Source organism: Spodoptera frugiperda, chromosome 25 (genome assembly GCF_023101765.2).
Source record: "Spodoptera frugiperda isolate SF20-4 chromosome 25, AGI-APGP_CSIRO_Sfru_2.0, whole genome shotgun sequence".
Classification (NCBI taxonomy): domain Eukaryota; kingdom Metazoa; phylum Arthropoda; class Insecta; order Lepidoptera; family Noctuidae; genus Spodoptera; species Spodoptera frugiperda.
Genome location: NC_064236.1, coordinates 897,907 through 917,994, shown reverse-complemented (window position 1 = coordinate 917,994; position 20,088 = coordinate 897,907). Strand labels below are relative to the sequence as shown.

Here is a 20,088-nt window from a genome sequence, read left to right as displayed (position 1 = left end):
AACTTCTCATTGTTCTATGCTGTCATTGTTGGAATAGTTGTACCTCTTTGGATATTTTACGCTCGAGGTGAGTTACCTAGTTATTCTACATGTGTAGGTCATCGTGATTTTAGCATAATACACAACATTCTGTACGCATGTTACTCATTTGCAAACTTTGTTTCAGGAAATGAAATGACCATGCCAAGCGTCGAAATATACCCACCAGTGAACGACTATTATGAAGGGGACTTTGTTCAATTGGAATGCCGCGTCAGAGGCAACCCCACTCCTACAATCAGGTGGCAGCGAGGTTCTAACCAACTTCTTCCATTCTCTGGGCAATATTATGACAACCGGTTCGAAATCGAAAGTGCTCGAGTTGAAGATTCTGGAGAATACAGGTAAGGAACTACTTCAGAGCTACTAAATCAATGAAATGAACAATATTTAATACCGAATGTATTCTTAAAATCGTTTTTCTACACAGATGCATTGCCACCAACACCGTTGGCTCCGCTGACCGCACAGCAGTAATCACGATTCGTCCACGTCCATCACGGCCGCAGAATGAAAAACTGACTGTCTCCATCCCATCTCCCACTGTCGAAGAAGGCCAGAGCATAATGATTGCTTGCACAGGAACCACTAACATTCCCGCTGGATCCATAGACTGGATTAGGTAAGAAACAAGCTACTTATAAACATTAACGACCCTTTTTATAAAATTATGATTCATAGTTGTTATATTAATGTGAAATGTTGGTATTTCCCACAGGAAAGACAAAACTTTGTTCCTATCCAACGTGAGGTCAGAAAATGGCGTTCTATACATTGAGTACGCTCAGCCCGACAACCAAGGAGTTTATATTTGCCAGTCCACTCTGTCCAACGTATCACCGGTGCAAGTACTTGTGACTATTGTACCCGTCGAACCAGTGACCGAAACCTATAACATATCCGCGTCTGTCGACCGGCTGAAGATTCCCACTGGTGGAAGCGGTACCGTGGACTGTAATGTGTCTGGACGTCCCGCTCCAATCATTAAATGGACGAAGGTAACATTTTCATTTAACTCTAAAATATTGAAACACTTGATAAACTGTCATATTTTCTGTATTTCACATAATAATTTATTATTACACAGCACGATGGCTCCCTCGGACTCAGTGCCAACCAACGCGGCAACACGTTGATCATCAACAACGCTAAGGAGAGCGACGAAGGATACTACCTGTGCGAGGCCAGTGTTGGCCCCAACGCAGTAGCCAATTTATACGTCTTCGTGGAAATCGAAAGTGAGGATACATATTTGTTATGTAATACATCTAAAGCTTTATATACATGTATCGTGTATACAGTTGTCTTGTACGGTGCTCAAATTAACTGCATATTGTGGTTCCATTTTAAATAATCTGGTTTTTTAGGACGCGAACCACCTAGAGTGGAGATTTGGCCACAAGAGCAGGCCCAGGCAGTACAGTTAGGAGGAGAACACACCCTGATCTGCCGAGTCCTTGGAGGTATTCCTGAACCAGACGTCACGTGGAACAGAAATGGCGGACGTCCTCTCTCCAGATTTACCGAAATTAGACCGCATCACGAACTCAAGTGAGCTGCCTTTCTTGTTTATAGTCGACACAATCTAAGAGGTCAAATCTCAAGTTGTGGGAAACGCTAGTTAATTATATTTATGTTTATCTTTGTTCATTCAATTAAATAAAATTTTATTGTAAATAAAATATATACAATACACTTTAGGCATCCAAAAAATATAAGATAAAATACTTCAAAATAATCAGCTACTTGCTCGTTCTGCAAAGTTTATAAAGGAGTTAGTGACATGTAATTTTTTGCACAGGTTCACCAAGATCGAAGTCAACGACGAGGGTGAGTACACGTGCACGGCGCGCAACGACGCTGGAACTGCCAGCGCCAGTGCCAGCATCAAAGTGAGGGCCATCCCTGAGGTCACTATCACCCCGAACCCCTACGTGCAGGTCGCCGCCGGCGAGAGCATCAACATCGAGTGCAGAGCCAACGGGTACCCCGAGCCTGTAGTCTCCATCCAATGTGAGTAAAAACATGTTACGCTTTTCTTCCCATTTAATCTTTATATCATCTTGTATTGGCGTGATCTGATGCGTTTTATCTAGAAGATTACAAATTTTCTTTGAGTACTACTTCCTTTGTTTCAGTGGAAGATCTTTAGAAAATTATTGTTTAAATACAACTTGTTTCTCTTCTCTTTTAGTCGGTGACTATCGTGACGTAGTTCCTGCTGCGTCTGGCCACACCTCGTTGCGCATAGCTTCAGCTAGAGAGGAAGACAGTGGTTTCTACACTTGCACAGCCACCAACGCCGCTGGTACCACTAAGGAACAGTTCAGAGTGGTGGTAGATAGAGGAGATGGTGGCGATGACGGTGGTTTCGACTACGGTTAGTATTTTTCAAATAATCTGAACTGAAGCGACTCTCAAATACACTACGGTGGATGTGAGAACTTAACTATTAGTTACTGTTTAACTAAATTTCAATTATCGATACCTTAATTGGCAAACCAGGTAACTCCTTACGAGCAAATTTTTCAGGAGACACTAACATACGTTTTGTTACAAACAAAAAAATAATTGAAAAATGTGGAGTTGGCTCATTTGCCAATCAAGGTATCGTTATGTATGTATAATGTTGACAAGATTTTAACAATTTCTCTTTATTTATTTTTTTACTTTGCCTCACACTAGGATTTTTCCTTGTGTCGTGAGTGCGTTTACAAACATACAAGTTCACATACACATTTATATCATTAATTCTGCTCACAGGAAGCGGAGATGGCGAGATTGACCCTGATGCACCTGGATACCCTCAAAGACCTGATGAAGTCCCAAGCAACCTAATCACCATCGAAGGACAACCTGAGACTATTTTGTCGTTAGTACCAACACATACTATAGTACCAATTCATACTCACTGGCTGCCTCGTTGGCCGAGTGGTTGCAAGTGCGACTGCCGGGCAAGGGGTCTCGGGTTCGATTCCCGGGTCGGGCGAAGTATTACTGGGCTTTTTTCGGTTTTTCGTAAATTTCTCAGTGGTAGCACGGAGTCTGGAAATGTGCCCGGTATATGGCGATAGGCTCACCACCTATTACATGGGACTTACAACATAAATTGTGAAAAGTGGGTGTACACAGTGGCATTACTCGCCATAATGTGCACCTCTGCCTACCCCTTCGGGGATTAAAGGCGTGACGATATGAATGAATGAATAATCTCTTAGTACCATACCAAAGATTTTTCACTTTATTCCGGTCATGTTATCACAAAATATTATTAATACTATGTCAAAAGTTGATTGCTGATCACTGGTATATTATACCAGTATAATGGTAATTTATTGGGACAATTTTGGTTACAGTTGCAGTCAATTCGGTGACAATGTAAGGTGGGATCGTGCTGACAGGCAACCATTGCAACCAAACGCAACTCCGGACCGATCCAGATTGATAATTTACAATGTAAGTGAATACACCAATTTCAGTAACAAACATTTTATTGTCGGATCACTAACCATCTAATTGCTTAACTTAAAAACTAAACTGAATATATTTGACTTCAGGTTTCGAAGAGTGACTCTGGAGAATACGTGTGCAGTATTTATAACCAGTTTGGCGAAGTACAACAATCGATCTACACAAGTTTGGTCGTAGTCACTGCACCGAAGATTACTCTGCGCCCACCAGTTCAGAGCGTGCTCCCGGGACAATCACCAGTCGTTGAATGCATCGTTGAAGGAGATGATATCATTGATATAACGTGGATCCCTCACAACAGGCAACCATCAAGGTAAGTATCCAGACGATGGACATTCTGTGGTCTACATTTACTAGATAGAAGCGACAATTAAGGAGTTATTACGAGGATTTACGTTCCATTTTACTTTACAGCCGCGTGGACACTCGGTCCTCCAGGCTCATCTTCAATCAGATCGAGGTTGAGGACGCCGGCGAATATGAATGCTTCGCACGAAGCCGATACGCCAACGCCAGCGCAACCGCCGAGGTCGTTGTAAGCGGTATGTTACGAACTTTCTTAAACACATTATAGCATGGTCACCAACGGCACAAAACTGTACGGTAGACGCCATCGAAATTGATAGAAATATGAAATGATCGATGATAATTAACATACATTAAAAACATAAAAGCAACCAAAACTAGCAGCGAATGCATACTTCTCATAAAGTTTAATAGATTTACTTACATATTACTTATCCAATAGCACAGTCTAACAGAAACGTCATAGCTGAAAGTTTATGGAGGTATAGCATCCAAAAATGAGACCAAAATTTTTACCAACAGATTGCGTGATTGTTGGACTGTGGTATTATTCCCATAACATTTTGGACATCTATCAATTTCGAAGAACATAAATTCACAACACAGTTGTACCTACAGCGTACAGGTTGCACAGAATGTTAAGCACCTGTTATTTTATTTGCCGTTCAGTTGTGCTGTATGAATGCTGGTCATCAACATCACACCTATGGAACCTCCATGGATTGAATGCTTTACATTTTAATTATACATTATTATCAATTGCGTGTACGCTAGCCTTAATATAAAGACAATTGTAAATATTGCTTGAAGCATTAATTCATTAAATAGTTTCAACTTAAGCTCGATTCAAAGAGTCCGTAGCTAAGTACACGCAATTGGTAACGCTTGAGGGTTCAGTTGACTGCATGACAATAACATTCATAGAAGATTCGGATCATACGGCGTCCGTGTCGCACGAGAATGAGCAGAGGGCACGCTCCGGCGCCGCCGTGCACCTGAGCTGCAACGTGTCCCAACCCAACGTCCGCATCGTGTGGACCAAGGACGGACGTGCTCTCCCGAGATCAGTAAGACAGAAACAAGACGGATCGCTCTTCATCCGACGCGCTCAAAAGTCCGACTCCGGCAAATATGTCTGCAGTGTCCAAGACTCGTACAGAAGAGTCATAACAAGCAATTACATCAATCTGCATATACAGGGTCAGTTTCACCGACAGCTCATTAGTCAGCTTAATTCCAGTGGTGGCGCTGCAACTGCAATGTCTCTGCTTCTCCCAGTCGTTTAACTTGCATGCGCCGCAGGCATGCTTAGTTAATATAGTATTTTAGCCCTTTTCCTAACTTTTCTCTTTTTCCGTTTTGACTTTTTGATTCATTATTACTTATAAAGTTTTTTTATGAGTTGTAATAAAACTGTAATTTTTCGCTCGCAAAGGTATTAAATGCTTGGATACGGAGTATCCTTGTAATGACAACAGTGGTTGTGTAGACGAAAACTTACTATGCGATGGATACAGCCACTGCCAAGACAATAGCGACGAGGAAAACTGCTTGTGGCGAGATAGGCGATTCTTGGAGAGAACGCGGAACAAGTACCGTTCTCACGATGGTAAATCTAGTGCAGCTGTGTTCAACAGTTGTCTGTCTAGTCGGAAACGCGGTGTTGTGCTGTTCGTAACTCAACCGCCTACTATGTACTGTCATGGGGTTACTAAGTTTTGTGAAAGCCTGGTCAAAGTGGTATCTTACTACCTTTATATTAAAGTTTTGAGAATGTTTTGGACAAACGTAGACAAGCATATATTATTGTATTACCAAAATAATTATTGTGTTACCCGTTCCATAGTTTAGCTGGTGCCTGCGTCTCGTATACATTGTATCGAGTTGGTGACTAACATGGTTGTATTTGTTGCTTACTGTACCATCTCAGTTATTTTATGTGATAAGTCCTATTAATCAAAATGTCCGCAGCTTCTGTGAAGTTGGACATGCGTTGGGTTTGCATGTTAGCTTTCAATTTGGTATTTTTATTTGGTAATGAATAATGAAGCTCTTGAATGAACAGGTATGTTATATCTTGTATGAAATATATTGTTGTAAGTAGACATATTTTATGCCCTGGGTGGGGAGTGCTTACAAGGTGACTACCATCTACATTTGTTTGAGTTAGGCTAATAAGTGTATAATGTTTTAGGAACTCGGGAACCAACCCCTGAACCAGAACGAATGGTATCGATTGATCAACCACGGAGGCAATTTAGAGCAGGAGACAACGTAGACGTGCTGTGCAAGGCCAGGTCTGGTAACATCAGGCTTCAGTGGCTGCGCGTGGGAACCAACCAATACGTGGCCTCCTTAGTAAGTACTGCTTCAGATTGAATTATAATATTGGCTCAACGTCAACCCATCACATATGTGAAAAATCTATGAATCTTTATGTCCATTAATCATCAGGTTCACCAACCCACTTCAGAATATGGCCCTATTCATTAATCAGTGTTAAGAACGATCAAATAGAAAATATGTCCAATAATATACACACGCGGTCATGTATTATGTTTACCGATATTACAATGTTATTCTTATACAGACATATGGCGATGGAGTTAGGCTGGCTCTGACCGGAGTGACCAACAGCGACGCCGGAGTGTACCGCTGCATCGGCAGCGACGACCGTGGCCGAACATTCTATGATGATTTCAATTTGGAAGTTGAATCTAGTATGTATTGTTCTATATTGAAAAACAGAAAATTTCTCAGACTATTCAAGCCTTCTCGTAAAAATACCTTCATTGAAATAAATAATCTCCCTAAAATTTTACAAAATGTAGATACCCTAAAATCATAATTTTCGCATTCACGCCACATACACGAAACAACAATTTGTGGTTCACAACGCGTAAACCAAAGCTACGAAGCATTGTCCATAGCTTGAGTGCCCAGCTACTGAACTTACCTTAGCAATAGCAGAACTCTACTTAAGTATACTACAATATTCAAGACATAATTTTTGTACCACTACCAGGCGGACCCTTCTACCCAGACAACAGAGACGTATCTGTCTCCCAATACACCGCTCGCCTGCGTGACTCAGTCGACCTACCGTGCACTCACAACTTGGAACACCCTGTTACCATCGAATGGAGACGCGAATTCTCGGCTCTGCCGGCTGAACTTCGCACCGACCAGGTAACTATTCAATGTTACTGCATGCAATTCCTAACCTGAGTTGAGTCCTCTTGACAAATGTTTGAGGACATCATGTGACTTATCAACCAACTTTTTAGCAATGTTTCTTGTACTCTCTAGTATAATAATTAATCTTACTTCCAGCCAAACCTCTACCTAGACTCTGTGACTGAGGCGGACGCCGGTACCTACGTGTGCCGCGTCAGCAACAGCCGTGCCACTGTGGAAGCTCGCGCGATCTTGACGGTCACCGGAGTTGTTCCGCGATTCAACGGGGATGGCTTTGTTTCACTCCCTCAGCTAAAAGATCCTTACCAGCAATTCGACATCGAAATATCGTTCAAACCCTCCGGTAAATGACTATTCAATTATAAGTATAGTTTGATTGTTAATCATTCAGTGCTAATTAAACCATATTATTTTCTATTTCAGACGGCAATGGTCTGATCCTCTACAACAGCGAGAACCAAGGTCGCTCGGGTGACTACATTGCCCTGAACCTTAGGGACGGTATACCAGAGTTCATCATGGACACGGGCACTGAACCTCTGATTGTGAAGGGAGATCGCCCTCTGCAAATGAACGTTTGGCACACAATCAGGGTGTCTAGAACAAAATCTAAGAGTAAGCAAATTTTGACAATTTTTCTTAATCTTTCGAATAAGTAATTTGTGGTTACTTATACGATCTTAATGTTTTTGCTTTTAGTAACGATGGACGTCGATAATACCGGACCTTTCATTGCGGAATCTCCTGAACAATGGGTTGTACTTGAACTGAAACAGCCTCTATACATCGGAGGTGTGCCTGATTACGACCAACTGCCCATCGACCTGGCTGGAACTTCTGGGTAAGTTATTTTCACATAGAAAAATGATTTTTTCTTTTAAGTAATATTCTGAACTTTTATAATAATATGCTACTTTTCTGCATACAGTTTCATTGGATGCGCTAGTATGCTGATTTTGGGCAGAGAGGAAAAGGACATCATGATGGACAGCTACACGCGCAGCCGCGTGAGTGAATGCGACTCCTGTTCACCCAACCAGTGTCAAAACGGAGGTGTATGCCAGGTCCGTAGAATTTTCTAATTCAGGCGTTATTTTAAATAGTTTCTTACCTTTTTAAGAAACATATTTGATATTATTATTTAAAGGAGCGCATTCAAATCTTCAGTAATAGTTTGACATTAACTTGTGTATCTGTTCACAGGAGGCTCGTAACGAACGTGGGTACAGCTGTATCTGCGCGTCTGGCTATGCCGGTGTGAACTGCGATAGGACAGGAGACGCCTGCCGCCCAGGACTCTGTGGGCCCGGCAAGTGCATCGACACCGTTGACGGATACAAGTGTGCATGCCCCGTCACACACACTGGCAGGAAGTAAGCAGCCTAGATTAGCAAAATGACCATAACTTAAGCATCTCATTCTAGTAGAAACACAGAGTATTTCCCAAAACATTTACAAATTCCCCATTTTTTAAATAACGTTGAAACGTGTACCTCACATAACTATAATATTGCAGTTGCGAGGAAAAACAATCAATTGAATACCCGGCCTTCACTGGTAGCGCATATTTGGCCATCAAGCCACCAGCGCCGTCCCGGACTCTGAGAATGTCGATGAGGATCAAGGCAGCATCTCCTGTGACTGATGGAATAATTATGTATTGTGCGGAGTCACCGCGCGGATACGGAGGCTTCACATCCCTGGCTGTCCATGACGCAAGGCTTGAATTCCGTTACGACCTTGGAGGAGGTAAGATACTACAGAGGCACAAGTTCAACAAAGTCTTCTGGTCGTTTATTGCAAATTTTGGATTCCATCATTTGCAAAATTTTGTACCCATGAAATGTATCCAACATGATCAACGTTTTTTTCTAAATAAGCGTGTTCATTTTCGTTCTCAGGAAGCGTGCCAGTAGTCCTGGTCAGCAACAGGACCCTCACAGCTAACGAATGGACAACCGTCCACATTGCTCGGGTCGGCTCTGTGGTCTCTCTGCGCATTAACTCAGTACACAGCTTCGAACAGCAACTCGAATCTCCGAAACGGGTAAGTGCTCATTTGAACCTTATTCTTCACTATATTGAGATCATAGTTCATTATCATGTATTTAAAAAGTTATATGTCGCAGTACTGTCTTCTTGTACAATTCTGTCTATTTATTCTTTATTTTGCATCATAGGATCTGAACCTGGACACGCCAATCTTCGTGGGTGGTGTGGACGACTCCATCATCCTGAATAACAACACCGGCGTTACTGGTGGATTCAACGGTTGCATCGCTGATGTAAGTCCTAACACATCCTTGACTTAGCATTTTCTCTTACATAAAGAATAAACCATGACAATACGCATTTCTGTGTGTAGGCTAAAAAACGAATTACTTTAAAACTAAACTAGAGAGCCTACCTGACTACTTCGGGTAGAAACTTGGTAACAAATCCCAAATATCCGAAGTAATCACTTCGGTTGCATAATTATACATTATATCGAATTACAATATCAATGCCCCATCATTTAAATACCTCTTGGTCATAAGTCGAGAATTTTCTTTTTGTCGATTTGGAAAATCCCAGTAATATCATGGAATGTTTTGACACACACGATACTTGACAATTATTTTCTCCCCTACATATCATGGGGAGTACCCATCATTACAGATTCTCACTTGCTTAACACTTCAGGAAATAAAAAACATTTTGTTTATACGTATTTTCGCATGACGTGATATTTAGTTTGATGTTAATTCGCAGTTCAAGTTGCACGGGGAAGCTGTGGACATCGTGAACTCTACCATCCAGTCGGCGAATGTTAAAGAATGCAACGCTTACGTCCGCGGTGACATTCCAGACGTGAGTATTCTGCAGTTTCATTTATTTGATGATTAGTCAATGATTACTTACCTTACTTCTTTTTAATCCTATATTACGTTTCCAATATCATGATTACTAAATAAGTATCACTGTCACAGACTGAGATCGGCTGCCAGTGCCACAACGGTGGATCTTGCACAACCGACTCCTCAACTTGCGCCTGTCCCCCTGGTTTCGGAGGATCTCTCTGCGAATACCGCGTGCCCTCCTCCATAAGGTCCTCTCGCCAGCCCCCTAGCGACCCCTGCGCGATGCGTCCTTGCCGCAACGGTGGAACCTGCCGACCTGACCTCAACACCAGAATGAACCACACCTGTGATTGTCCTCTAGGATACGCCGGCACATATTGCCAAATTGGTTAGTATTGGGATTCTAAGTTTTAATACATACATTTGATCCAGAGAATAGAATTAAATACGCAATCTTCTTTTCGTAGCTCTCGAACTACACCACAGCGTCGGTTTCAATGGTAACGGTTACCTCGAGCTCCCCGCGAATCTCATAAGGTACGAGAACTTGGACGACGACCCGGTCATCATTGCCCTGGCCATCTTCACCAGCCAGGACGGAGTGCTGCTGTACCAGAAGGAAGCCCAGAGCCCACCCTTCTACGGAGACTACATCCTCTTGAGAAGTAAGTACTAGTTCACCTTATTGGTAGCAACATTTTTACAACTCTTTGTACATCACCTACGAAATAAATAACCGATTTCAATTCAAAATTCATGGATCGACCCAAGTTTTTGACAAAAACTCCTTACACGATAATGTCCAAAATCGATGTCAATCCAAAAGTCAATAATTTCGGTCGTTTCTCAGTAATAAGGAGTATATAAGTAATCCCATACCCAAGTACCACCATATAAGGGGAACCCACTAGTTTCTGTTGCATTGAAGAATCAATATAGATTCTATATCGTATCGCATTCTAAGGTTTATTATTACCGTATAAGTTCTGTAACTATTATTACTACTAAAAATATCAAAAAAAACTTGGTTACACATAAATGTAGGTAAGTGCAAAATCACTAACAATTGTGTGTTCTTTACAGTTGAAAATGGCATTGTGAAGTTCGAATGGGACAATGGCGGCGGCAAGTCTGAGCTGGCCGTCAATTTCTTCGTCAACGATGGAGTTCGTCGCCAGGTCAGTCCTATTAACTATTACAGGACCTATTATTATATGTACTCTGTCCAAAAATAACGATCATAGTTAAACATACCATTATAATAGCTTTTTCCCGCGGCTTAGCCCGCTTTCCCGTGAGTTTGGAAGTAGTCTATATGTTATTGTAGACCATAATCTACACCTGTTCCAAATTTCACCCAGATTCCTACTATTTAGATGTAATTGAGTATGTTTGTTACATACATTATAATATTAGTAGCATTGCATTAATATCTAATATTAGTAAAATATACCTACATAAGTATAGGTACATTTTGAGTGCACGTTGGCGCGGCGGCTAGGCAACTGGCTGCGGCGCAACGTGTAGCGGATTCGATTCCCGCACGGACCAATGTGTGTTATCCACAAATTGTTATTTCGGGTGTCATGTGCATGTGAATTGGTATGTTTGTTAACGCACCCACGACAAAGGAGAAAATTCCAGTGCTACCACACAAACGTTTAAAAAAAATAACAACAATTCTTACCATATAGGTACGTAGTTTACATAACAACATTCAAATAAAACGTTTATTACCTATAACCAGGTATACATGTGTTATCTCTCGTTCCAACGATGTGCAACGTGACGCAAACACGTGAGCGATGAAAGCACCGTCATCATTAATTGGGCTTTCAGTTGCATTGTGCTCATTTCCATAAATACCACAATAATACATCGGTCCCTTTTTCCGTGCAATTTAGCTGTACATTATGTATTCTAATAATATATAGTATTAATGTTGTATTGAAGAAATGCTCTTAAATTTATAAAAAACAACGTCACGCCTTTTATCCCCGAAGGCGTAGGCAAAAGTGCACAATACGGCACGCAATGTCGCTATACAATTTAAACCCATTTTTCACCATTTATATTTTTATTTGTGATATAAGTCCCATGTATTAGGGGGTGAGCCTATTGCCATATATTGGGCACAATTTCAAAAAATAGGAAGAGACTGTATTACTTTGCCCGACTCGGGAATCGAACCCGAAACACCTTGTCCCGCAGTCGCATTTGCGACCACTCGACCAACGAGGCAGTCACTTTTTTACTAATAAATACATTTATTTAGTCCGTTACTTACGTTTGGTATTCCATGGTCTCTGCCTACCCGAAATTAGAAACACGTGTCGCTAGTATGTAGGAGGGCACTTGAGAAAGGTCTATAAAAGATTTTTTAATGCCTAATTCGCTGACTAAGTACGTTTTTTGATGACGGGGGGAAACTTTCAAAAGGCACCTAACTTTTGGCAATAAAGACTAAGGAGTTTGGGATTCTTACCTCGCTATAACCTCTCCATCAGCACCTATAAAGGAGCACTAGGTCCTCTAAGAAGTCCAGTACCGTAGTACATTGATGAAGTCAAAAGCTCTCCATGTTTATCGAAATCAAATTCAAAGTTCAATTCACTAAAGTTTTTATTTCCTTGACATCTTTCTATTCTCCAACTCACTCAAATTTCAATATTCCATATTATTAAAAAAATCTAATAACTTGTAACTTGTCAACAGATTATCGTGAAAATGCTGAAGGATGGCCAGGTCACGCTATCAGTTGAGGGCAACGAGAGCTCAGGATACAGTGCTGGTGTCTCCACACTCATGAACGCAGACTCGAATATTTACCTTGGTAAGTAACAGTAGAAAATAAACTAGAGTAAAGTAGCTTTACGTGGTTGAAAATACATTTTCCTTTTCCTAGGCTGCTTCTATTAATAGTAGTTTTGGATGAGAAAAGAAAAAGATTTGTAAACACACCCATCATACCTGACAAAAAATCTTGTCGTGAAGCAACATTAAGACTTTGACTGCCAACAAAAATCTGTTGAAGGCAAATCCTCCGGTAGCGCCGGTCACTTTTGCCCCCATTGCGTTTAAGTATTTAACTGTCAATAGAAAAGTGTTGAAGGCAAATCCTCCGCTAACGTCCGTCACCGGTGACCCCCGCGGCATTTAAAGTGTTAATGTGTTAAAAAAGAAAGCAACCTGGCATATAAATACACTATTATCCTATTAAAGGCCATTTTGAAATAATAAATCAAGTGACAATGTCTTAAAACTATCTCTTTCTCCCCAGGTGGTATACCTGACAGCATCAACCAGCTAGGATACCCAGGTTTCGTTGGTTGCATCCACCAAATCGAGCTCATGAACTCAGACCGAGGCTTGAACCTTGGACAAGTTGCTGTTACTGGAAGAAACACGCAGCGATGCAAAGAGTAAGTATCATAATTAGTTTCTTTCAGTAATATCTCATCATCATGATTATCATATCATCATCATTATCATCATGATAACTGTTTTACGAGTTATACTGACTAGTTTCAAGCCTCACCGGGGCTTATAATTATTAGCAGTAAAGCGCAACGAGCGTCTCGTCAAACAGTTTTACATACGTCATTTAATACGACTTACAATAGGTGTAGTTAAAAAAATATTAGTCGTCATAAGACTTAAAGAAAAATAGCGGTTCTTACTTTTAAAAGTTAGTATAGTACATAAATAAACCCTTTACGTGTACTGTTAGGTGTCACTTATAGGTTAGGGGAAACAAGAATGACGTTAAAATAAATGTCAACTTAAGGTTTCCACTTAAATTGGTGAATAGGGGCATTAGTTCCTTTTAAAGCACATTTTGATCGTGAGTCACATGAAACGTGCTGTAATCCCGGGGAGAAGGGGGGGGGGGGGTTTCTAACTCCACCGACAACAGTATTAGGATCCGTTGAACTAAAACCTAAAACCTCACTTTTACCAGACTGTTATAAGTTACGGATTCCTCCCCATAGTTTAAAGTTTCAATCATGAAAGGACTAGTATAAAGCTCTATGCTGCAATCTGGAATATTCTACCGTTACATAAGTATAAGTAGTTGCTGATTAAGTATTATTAGGTATTCGATAAAACTCGATTACAATTAATCAATACTCATTCACGTATTCAAATTGTGGTAGGTACAGTAATTGCAATAAAAAATCAAATTTCCTGTTTGTTTAATAATTATTATCAATAAATTACGTACCTAAATAGCAATGAAAAGGTGATACTTCTTGTACTATTTCATAATGTTTTATCAAGCGAGACATAATAGTTTTCATTACCTTGAAAACTTATTGGATGTTAATAAACATTCAAAAACTGGAATGCTACGTGATAATGTTAGAAATCGACGAATTTATTTTTGAACTGCCTTTCCTACTACCAAACTTATAGGACCGTCATAAAGTGAAAATCATATTACCATCACATTTCATAATAAGTCATAATTACCATGCTCATTACTGTTAGGCTGAAACAACAGGGGGCAATTTTGCATATTTCAAAGGTGTAGTGTAAAGGTGTAGGTGTATTTACAAACCCTCTGGACCATTCATCAGCAATAATTTTATCTGACGTATGAAATCACATCATGTATGAAATAAGAAAATTTTCAGTAAAATATGCAAAATTGACACTTTTGTTCAGCCTATCCATGGGTGTTTCTTCAAAAAAACTAACTTTTATTTAACAAATCATTGTCCTCCCACTTTATTAAGAAACCGAATTTTGTGTTTAAATCGGCAGAATTGTAAACTTTTAGTTGAGGATAATGACGCCGTTAACTGTTTGTGTTCTTTTTGAAGAATCACCCCCACATATTTATTATCATGTGTACAAACATAATATATTATGTATTTTGTGAATTGACTAACCATACTAATCTTGGTATTCCAACTATTGACTTTTCATGCTTCTGTGGAAGAATAATAGCAAACTATACACCGACCTCTTTCCCTACTTTGAAGAGTTTGACGTTGACGAGTCCCCTCCAGATCACCCCTATAATATGAATTCTAAGAAAAGCCTAAGCTTGTGGTCCATCCTTCCCTCATTCCTCTGTATATTGCTCTCCCAACTACTTTTTGCTATGAATAACAATTAATGGGGACTGACTGACCGGTGAGTTGGGAATTGTCGGTTACTTAAGGCTCGGCGTAAACGTAGACACTATTATACTGCACACAATATAATTGAAATTGAGTATGTATATGAAACCAACTAGACAGATGTATGTGCAGGGAGTGTATGATTTCATACAGGTTCTCTATAGAAGCTTCAGAAATTCGCTAGCTATACATGTGTACTTACATCTACTATATATCTTGTATATGTCTGTGAGCAGAGTCAATAGTGTCCACGTTTGCGCCCAGCCTTAGTATCCAAAAGTAGTGTTGAATGCATTTTATTATTTATTCAAGGCTTTAGAAAGGTTTACGCTTTGTTAGACTAGAACTTTATTATACAGTGTGACTTGTAAATCGACGTATTCCTCTTGGGAGGTGATAAAATAATTAATAGGTTTTCCTTTATGAATTATTACAAGTCACTCTGTATAGTACCGAACTAATTTTGTGTTTTTTTTTATTTTGTGCTTATTTCTTGTCAATGCTTTGTTCTAATGAAGTTATCTGGAATAATTTAATAAGATTACAATTGAATTTGTTTTGTAGTAAAATATCAAACTTATTTATTTGCTTACTCACTCTAAAGTGGTAAGCATTGTGTGCTTTGATTTATTCATTCTTTGTTGCCTTTGCTATCACTGTTGTATGTGCATTTATCTAATTCATATTTTTTGTTTACAGGTCAAATAGATATATTTAAATAACCTCACGAACGAAAAACGATTAACAATCAACTCTACTCTACAATAGCACAATACTATGTAATATATAATATAGACTATCTCATGAACAGTGTAATCTTTACCTTTCAATTGGTTCGATTTGTGACGATGCCATTTTGAAACAAGATTACAACTAGTTGTTTTCGATAAATATAAACAATAAATGTTGTATTAGTACTAAGGAACTTCGAAAAACCAGACAATATTTAGGGAGATAGGTAAACGCGAACGTTGGAATGTCGAGTGGTTGGAGAAAGACATATTCGCGTTACCGCTGCGGTGCTCTGGAGAGCAACATGTGTTTGGTGCCATAAGATGAATTTTTTAATACTGTAGTTAGGAATTTATGTATTTACTAATAACTTTTAAGTGTCCAGTTCTAGTACCAGCTTCTTATTCGTGAGTAATTTTGAAAAAATCTCTCTAAAATATCCGACGCTGCAGTTCTATTTTCGCACCCAGTGAAATCTTGTAATTGTGCCAAACGTGATAAGTAATGTTTCATTTTGTGTTAGGTTCGACACTGCCAAAAAGTTTTTCTTTTTTTATGTTTCTTATAAAATATTAAGTAAACTTTTCGCTTTTTAAGCAACGAATATATTATTGTTAAGTACCTACTTATATATAATAATTACCTATGTGAATATAAAATATTATTTTAATTAAATCGACTACGATGGCATTTAACTTAATTATCGTCAGTGATTTTTTGGATATTGTTATATATTTTAATTACAAAATTATATTTATGCATTAAATGTGTTTGTTATTAGCTTATCTAAGAAATACGACAAATTATATATAATACAACGTACTGATATTATAATCTATACATGTATAAACTATTTTAAATGATCGATCTATCCATGTAATAATTCTGCTAAGTGAACAAATTCGACTAACAATAAAAAATAAAATGTCATGAAAACGTATTTTTATTTTTACCCTCAACCTTGCTCATTGATCAACATCGTAGATGCCATAGCCTTAAAGCAGCCAGATAGTTCTATCAAGTTTCTTCAAGATTCTAGATTGCTGCTTCTCATAATATAAAGTGTTCTGAAGTTACCGATTTCGCACCCTGCATCAGTAAAACAATATGAGAACATAAAGGAGATTCTATTTTCTGTTCTTTTATTAATGTTTTCTTTTTTTAAAAACGCTGCCCCACATTAGGATTTTCGCCTGTGTCGTGGGTGCGTTTACAAACCTACAATTTCATGTGCACATGACACCCACACCCGAAATAACAGTTTTTGGATCACACAAAGAGTTGTTCCGTGCGGGAATCGAACCCAATGCACGTTACACGGGCCAATTCCCAACCACCGCACCAACCATGCAGCAGCCAAATTTTATAAACATTGACTATACTCTGCATAAAGTGGTTCACAAATACGCGCTATGCGTCATGCGTCGATGTAATCAATTGTTTTCATTGACGAAGCGACAGAGACAGTAAAAGACACAGCTCTTTCGTTACAAACTCATACGTAGATATTTTTGTATGAATCGAAAATAGTCATAATCAATCATTTATATTTACTATTCTAATCTTCAAACGCCATTAAACCCTTTAAAGCCGTGGCAGATAATTTTAAAACAACTTGTATAATATACCAAAACTAAAACTAAGTTTGTAATCCGATCAATTAGTGAACAATCATCTAAGTTAAGATAAGAGTCAGAAAGTAGTAAAGGCAAGACGGGAATCCGATGAATGAAACCCCCTTTGTTATGACGAGACAGCTACTAACACACTTTAACCACGATTTGATCCCCTGTCTCCCTCGCGTTGGAGTATGGGGGGATGAGGTGCGGGAGGAGAGGTGTCGAAAGATCCCTCAGTACCCTACATCCCTTACAGCTGAACCCACGTCTGATGGCACTGAAAACTTTCGCGAAAAAACACGAATACTTCGTACTTTTGAATACTCTAGAGATTTGTCGCTCGATAATTCACAGTCAAATCATTTATTTCAATTATTAAACCTTAAATAGGTACTTTTGAAATGTCAACAAATAAAGAAATAAATAATAGTCTGCCCGTCAGTGAGGCTAGGTGCTCGTTTAAAAGCAGAGCATGTATTCTATAAGAATGTAGTGTATAAAAATAAAGTAAAGTTAAAAGCACATCAACACGTAGCCTTAGATTAAATGTGATTGTTAAATGGATTTCAATTATTTAATTAATATTACTCGTTTGAGACTTTCTTAAAATGAGACAACAATGTGAAAGATCGAGCTAATTAATTATTGATGCCTTTTTTGATTTTCAAAATAGCAATAGGCTCTTCCTTATTCACTTACAACAAGAAATTAAATCAAAGTCAAAGTTTTTATTTCAATTAGGTAATCCTCAGACAAGCGCTTCAACAGACTGTCTGTCCGTCTATACAGTGATGCTAGAAAGTGAAATGAGAGTAAGGTTTATATATTATATTCCACTGTAAGGTGATTTATAAGCACTATATTGATTTAAGTAACAGCAAGTTACCTAGGTTTATTTGCTAATATCTCTTCGACATTCCGCCTTTGCTAAGAACGGTGATAATTATTATGTCGTCTTTAAAACTGTAGTAAAAAACTCTGTATTACAACAATACCATTTAATTCATATCCAATATCCACGCAATGCAGATGCAATGCACTCTAGCATTGCTACTCAAGATAACGAAATTTCACAAAATCAATATCGATCGATCAGAAATGGATTCAAAAGTAAGCCTGATTACAGTAATAAGAGTTGTAAGACGCGCCGTCGAATCTTAGAACTTAATCAAACAGGTGATAGTAAGTAGTAGACATAGCGCAGACAACATAGTATATGTATAGCACTCGTACCCTCACCGGTACTCCCTACTCCCGTCAAAATACCCCCTTCACTCCTCGCTTCAGTTAGTTTCCTTCTTCAATTGAGACGGGACGCACGCGGTTTTTGGCAAAAACGAAGTCGTCTTCGTTAATATCTTTGAAATAAATATTTTTATGGCTATTTTAATCAGAAAATGTTGGTATAAAATGATGTATTGGTAACGAAGATAGATGTATAGGTTAGTTTATTCAGTAAAGTTAGTAGGACTATAAAAAAAAAATGTTTATCCACCCCAGGACAACACAATGCTGAGTACGCTAACCATTTTCGATCGTGTTGCGTAAATCAAAATTGTATTGCAACATAATAAAATATTTAGATATCCTAAGTATCATGTATAATATAAAAAGAAGTCGAGTTTTCCTTCCTGACGCTATAACTCTAGAACGCACGAACCGATTTACACGGTCTTACATTCGTTGGAAAGGGCTCGAGCTCTGTGAAGTTTGTGGCAAAGAAAATGCGTAGCGAAACGGAGTTAGCCCGGTTTTGCTAGTTTATCACATATTTAGAAGACTCTAGCTCTAAACTCTTCATTGATCGTTACCCATACCTTCTACATGGGGTGTTCGTGGGGAAAACAATCCTCAATGGGTTGCCGGCGGTCGTACGCCGTCGCCGACATTATTTTCAGACGGCTTACAACAGATTTTACAAGTGCTCCCATTCCGGGTCAAGGTCGCTCCCACCCTATCCTTCAGTCAGCGTATTTCTTTACAAAGGGCATTATATGAAGGTGGTGGCGAACGAAGTGCTATTTTTTTGCTAGAATCTCTAGATGTTTGACGGTTATACGACATATTTGATTATATTCCGACAGATTTATTTAAATGTTATAAATGTAAACTTTTCAGGTTAAAGTCACTCAGGTCACACCAAGCAAGTTGTGGCATCAGAATAAAAGGATTTACTTCTAAATCTCTACATATAAAAAACAAAAAAATATCTCGAGAACGGCTGTACTGATTTGACTAATTTTTCTTTGCTTGCAACGTGACGCCTTTTATTCCCGAAGAGGTACATAGGTAGAGGTGCACACTACACCCACTTTTCACCATTTGTGTTATACGTCCCATGTAACAGGGGGTGAGCCTTTTGCCATATACCGGGCACAATCCAGACTCCGTGCTACTACTGAGAAATTTTCGAATATCCGAAAAAAGCCCAGCAATACTTCGCCCGACCCGGGAATCGAACCCGACCACTCGACCAACGAGGCAGTCTTAGCTAATTTTGGTCTTAAATTATTTTTGAAATTCCAAGGAAGGGTCAGCAAGTAATAAAATAAAAACAAACAAGTTCGAAGTGAGTACCAGTGGTTACCACAAGCCCATCATTACTACCATCAATGATTAAAATGATTACCAAGTTAATTTTTTATAGGGAATTTCTGTTTCTGGGAGATAAGATGGCAGCTAATGTGACACCAATTATCGTGGCATAATTATTATTCCAGCGCTCATACAGAGATATCATCGAAAAGAGACACT

The 20,088-nt window shown here is 39.1% G+C and overlaps 1 protein-coding gene across 14 annotated transcripts in view; it reads left to right on the top strand.

The window, feature by feature from the left end:
• Positions 1-16,651, top strand: part of LOC118265725 (basement membrane-specific heparan sulfate proteoglycan core protein) — a 165,312-nt gene extending 148,661 nt beyond the window's left edge. For 8 of the 14 annotated variants that reach the window (XM_050704268.1, XM_050704264.1, XM_050704274.1 and 5 more), the window contains 31 exons: positions 167-383; positions 470-661; positions 758-1,037; positions 1,127-1,277; positions 1,407-1,590; positions 1,841-2,052; positions 2,234-2,419; positions 2,803-2,911; positions 3,396-3,495; positions 3,597-3,823; positions 3,925-4,052; positions 4,741-5,016; positions 5,252-5,425; positions 6,011-6,174; positions 6,407-6,536; positions 6,842-7,005; positions 7,150-7,357; positions 7,438-7,629; positions 7,714-7,855; positions 7,943-8,078; positions 8,218-8,387; positions 8,531-8,763; positions 8,916-9,061; positions 9,195-9,299; positions 9,766-9,864; positions 9,984-10,242; positions 10,322-10,519; positions 10,938-11,032; positions 12,570-12,687; positions 13,135-13,276; positions 15,683-16,651. In XM_050704268.1, the coding sequence (XP_050560225.1) occupies positions 167-383; positions 470-661; positions 758-1,037; positions 1,127-1,277; positions 1,407-1,590; positions 1,841-2,052; positions 2,234-2,419; positions 2,803-2,911; positions 3,396-3,495; positions 3,597-3,823; positions 3,925-4,052; positions 4,741-5,016; positions 5,252-5,425; positions 6,011-6,174; positions 6,407-6,536; positions 6,842-7,005; positions 7,150-7,357; positions 7,438-7,629; positions 7,714-7,855; positions 7,943-8,078; positions 8,218-8,387; positions 8,531-8,763; positions 8,916-9,061; positions 9,195-9,299; positions 9,766-9,864; positions 9,984-10,242; positions 10,322-10,519; positions 10,938-11,032; positions 12,570-12,687; positions 13,135-13,276; positions 15,683-15,701 (5,156 nt within the window). In that variant the 3' untranslated portion in view covers positions 15,702-16,651. The remainder of the gene's footprint in view (positions 1-166; positions 384-469; positions 662-757; positions 1,038-1,126; positions 1,278-1,406; positions 1,591-1,840; positions 2,053-2,233; positions 2,420-2,802; positions 2,912-3,395; positions 3,496-3,596; positions 3,824-3,924; positions 4,053-4,740; positions 5,017-5,251; positions 5,426-6,010; positions 6,175-6,406; positions 6,537-6,841; positions 7,006-7,149; positions 7,358-7,437; positions 7,630-7,713; positions 7,856-7,942; positions 8,079-8,217; positions 8,388-8,530; positions 8,764-8,915; positions 9,062-9,194; positions 9,300-9,765; positions 9,865-9,983; positions 10,243-10,321; positions 10,520-10,937; positions 11,033-12,569; positions 12,688-13,134; positions 13,277-15,682) is intronic. The other 6 variants (XM_050704277.1, XM_050704272.1, XM_035578870.2 and 3 more) reach the window with 4 other exon arrangements.
• The last annotated feature ends 3,437 nt before the right edge of the window (positions 16,652-20,088 follow it).